We start from the raw sequence: 3,533 nt of genomic DNA, 5'->3' as shown, positions 1-3,533 counted from the left end.
GTAATGAATATGAGGACAACAATTGATGGAGATGGATATCTAAAATGGAAATTTGAGTGTCGAGGGCATTTATCAAGATATGACTCGACGCGTCTCTTCTCTACTTACTCATCTTGCCTCCTCTGTTTCCCGATGCAAAAAAGTGGTGAATCCACGCTCTACGGTATGATTGATATTAACTTATATGATGACACTGACCCTTGGATTATGACTTGAGAAAATCATCTTTGTCAGATAATAAGCCATGTCTGATATTGCAACATGGAATAGCTAGAGATGGTCACTAACATTACAATAATTTGCCATAATGGGCTAAAAGTCTTATGTAGGATTCACCGCTTTGTCAATTATTACATCTCTTAGCAATTGAGTTTCAGCTAGCTATACTAGATATATGGTGATAAAAGTATTCAGGAATTACATAGCTTTGGATTATATGATATTCGTTCATTCCATCTCCCACATGTGCCTTCTAGGTCATATATATCATTCTCATATTCCGCAATTCAACATATGTGTAGTTGTAGCAGTCCTGGCTTGGGCTCCCTTCTGTTCACCTATTCAAATTCACTGATATGGTTTGCTCTAACTGAGAGGGGATTAATATCAAGAAACAACAATAATAATATGTCTTCATGAGAGAGACGATTTACATGTTCAGAAAAAAATAGTAATCCATAATTATTCTTGTGAGAGCATGTACTAGATATATTGAATGGGCCAAAATGTAATACAAATATTAAGAAAATGACATAGTACTATTTTCATTGAAAAATACATGATATTCAAATTGATGATTACTATCAAGATATATCTGTGAAGAAAAATAGTGAATGAGAAAGACAACATGCTTTAATCTTCCCAATGCACCTATCGTAAATACTATTTTAGATATTATATGGTTTCACTATACTATCTTAGTGTGATCGTTACCAGTTTCCAGTTGCTAGAAAACTCATGCGGAAAGATCAATGAGAGAAAACAATTGTTATGGTTCTTCCCCTTTCTAGTTAAAGTGTAGCCTAGTATAAGAAATTACATCACCATATGATCACCACACATACTAAGAAATGAACAAGAAATGCAATTTTTTTTGTATCTAGTCCATCCTTAACCAAGGAACAGGAACTAAAAGTAACTAGAATGAATGTTAACAAATAAAATTTAATTGGATTATTGTAGTTTGTACAATCTAGATGGTGAGATATTACTCGGAGTATAGAAATTCCTGTATGGATAAATGACTGGGTAACGTACATTAGTTCTTATAGAAATGTGTCTGATTTGCATAGAATCAAGTTGGAGCATGAAAATGCCACTCATCATAGACATAACAATCATATTTGTGTCCTCATCATACCCCACCAGAAGTATCCACATGTGATCTCCGGGCATTGTTTGCGGAAACAACCCGTCCAATGGAGAAATTTTCTTCAACAACACCCATCCAATAACACCATCACAGTTGGATTTCCTCTGCCATAATTTGATTGTTAGTATTGACCACAACGGTGAGACCAAGTCCATTATCCTCTATCCGTAAGAGTTGATAAGAAAACTCGACATGGCACTTAGCTGTGTCTACTAGCTTCTCAATTAGACCAAAACTCTGCCTTTCAAAATCATGCATAAGGACGTCACCTCCAACAAACAACCAGTAAAGTACATTTTCAACAAGGATGCTGGATCTCAGGGATAGAATTACTTCCTTGGTCACCACAGAGACAATATCTCTCGGGTCTAAGAAGCAATCACCATGCACATGCCCATCTTCGACATTAGTGCACAACACAGTGGCATTCCAACACTTTCATTTGTCGCCCTTGAGCCTCGCTGGAATTGTCAAATGGTTGTATTGTTCACCGGTGAGTGGATCCCACACAATCAAACCCGTTGGCATGGTGGCATGTAGCAAAATTTCGAATATGACCATGACGGCAGCCCATGAAGCGCAATTTCTTGTTGGGGTTGGAGTTGTGCGGCATGAGAAGCGGGCGGCAGGGATGCGGTCAGGTGAGTCAAGGACAGAAGTGCAGACTGTTTTTTTTTTTTGAAACAAGGCAAAAGATTTGCCATTTTCATTGATTAAGGGAGAAGATTTAAGACAAACGACTGCAAAGCGGGAGACAAATATTTACTCTCGCGGCATTACAATACTCAAGTGGGTGGCACCGGCAATAGCCCAAAGATGGGCCTCCTCTTTTATCTTCGCGATGAGCATCATCGTCGTAGCGGCGATGTTACGGAAAACCCTTCCATTACGCTCTTTCCAAATCTCCCAAGACATGAGCATGAACAAGGAAGTGATAGCCTTTCTCTTATCTCCACGCTCAACCACATTAATGAGTAAGTGCAGACTGTCACACTAATGAGTAAACCCGTTGCGAAGAAGCCAAGCAGAGAGGGTTTTGATGGTGCTTGCGGAAGCGGCAAAGGAACTTATGGTCGGCCATGATGTCGCGCCAACGCGGGCAGACAAAGGAGGCGTGAGGAATAGAGGCACCTTCGCTTAAACGAGTAGTAAAAGAGGGGAAGCGATCTCTTAGCCTAGGACGGACCTACACGTCATGGACTCGTGGGCCTCTCCTGGCATCGAACGAGATTCCTTTCTTCTCTGTTGCCCCTTCCGATCCTCTCCGTCCCTCCCTCCCTCCCCAAGAAGGAAGGCCGGCGGCGCCATGGCCTAGACGGCGTGGGAGCTCGCCGAACTATTCGTCCTCCGCCCCATCCTCGTCGTCTTCTTCGCCCTCTCATTCATCCTCCTGAGTACGTACGACGACCGCCTCCTTTTTTTTCTTTCTTTCGTCTGGCTGGTTTCCAGATTGAGATCCCTCGGGTTGGTATGTGGCATGGAGGACGGTGCTGGTGCACGTCCCGCTCGTGCAGGAGGTCGCCGGCCTGCGCCCGAAGAAGAAGCCCGCCAAGCCCAAGCCCCCCAACCGCGGTCGCATCGGCAGGTTCTATCAGTCGCAAGCACAAGCACAGAGGTGAACGAAGCCTCTTCTCATTTGGAAATTGGTTTGATGCCAACAATTGGCAACATCAGAAGTTGCCAAAAATTGACAACTTCTTGTGAGGTTGGCAAGTAAACATGGTAACCAACCAAGCACTAGCCAATATTTGGCAATTTCCAAATGTTGGCATGGCATCAAACCAATCATGCTCTATATTTCTTGGATGTCGCCCAAGGGGCCTAACCAAGATTTTTATTCCGCTTGTGTTCTAGTTCAAGAGTATCTGATCTGCTGGGATTTGGATGCACTTGGTCTATCCAACAAAGTGGCTTTGGTTAAGTGACAAATATGATGTTACGATTAGCTGCAGCTGGTTGTTTCAGAGCTGCCTGCATTCTAGGGATTATTAGAGCAGCACTTCTAGTCACTGTTAGAGAGCACAACTATTTAACTTGCAGCCATATTATTTCAAAACTTTTTACCCTTTCTATAAAATTTACGGGGAAAATGGTTGGACAGCAATGAGATTATTGAAGATATTGAGTTTCATGCACCAACCGACCAGTAGAACCAAAAGTC

General features: G+C 42.2%; 1 protein-coding gene across 1 annotated transcript; it reads left to right on the top strand.

Annotated features, from left to right (window-relative positions):
• The first annotated feature begins 1,931 nt into the window (after window positions 1-1,931).
• Window positions 1,932-3,270, top strand: LOC123067328 (uncharacterized). Its single transcript, XM_044490171.1, has 2 exons — window positions 1,932-2,013; window positions 2,828-3,270. Exons 1-2 carry the CDS (start codon window positions 1,932-1,934, stop codon window positions 2,989-2,991), a joined length of 246 nt encoding a protein of 81 aa, XP_044346106.1. The 3' UTR covers window positions 2,992-3,270.
• The last annotated feature ends 263 nt before the right edge of the window (window positions 3,271-3,533 follow it).

The sequence above is a fragment of the Triticum aestivum genome, chromosome 3B, assembly GCF_018294505.1.
Source record: "Triticum aestivum cultivar Chinese Spring chromosome 3B, IWGSC CS RefSeq v2.1, whole genome shotgun sequence".
In the NCBI taxonomy this organism is placed as follows: Eukaryota; Viridiplantae; Streptophyta; class Magnoliopsida; order Poales; family Poaceae; genus Triticum; species Triticum aestivum.
The sequence above is the reverse complement of the archived record's forward strand: the minus strand, read 5'-3'. Positions and strand labels throughout refer to the sequence as shown.

Coding starts and splice junctions, on each gene's coding strand:
- LOC123067328 (XM_044490171.1), top strand. CDS start 1,932: ATGACGGCAGCCCATGAAGCGCAATTTCTTGTTGGGGTTGGAGTTGTG. Junction 2,014..2,827: donor GGCGGCAGGGATGCGGTCAG/GTGAGTCAAGGA, acceptor TTCCAGATTGAG/ATCCCTCGGGTTGGTATGTG.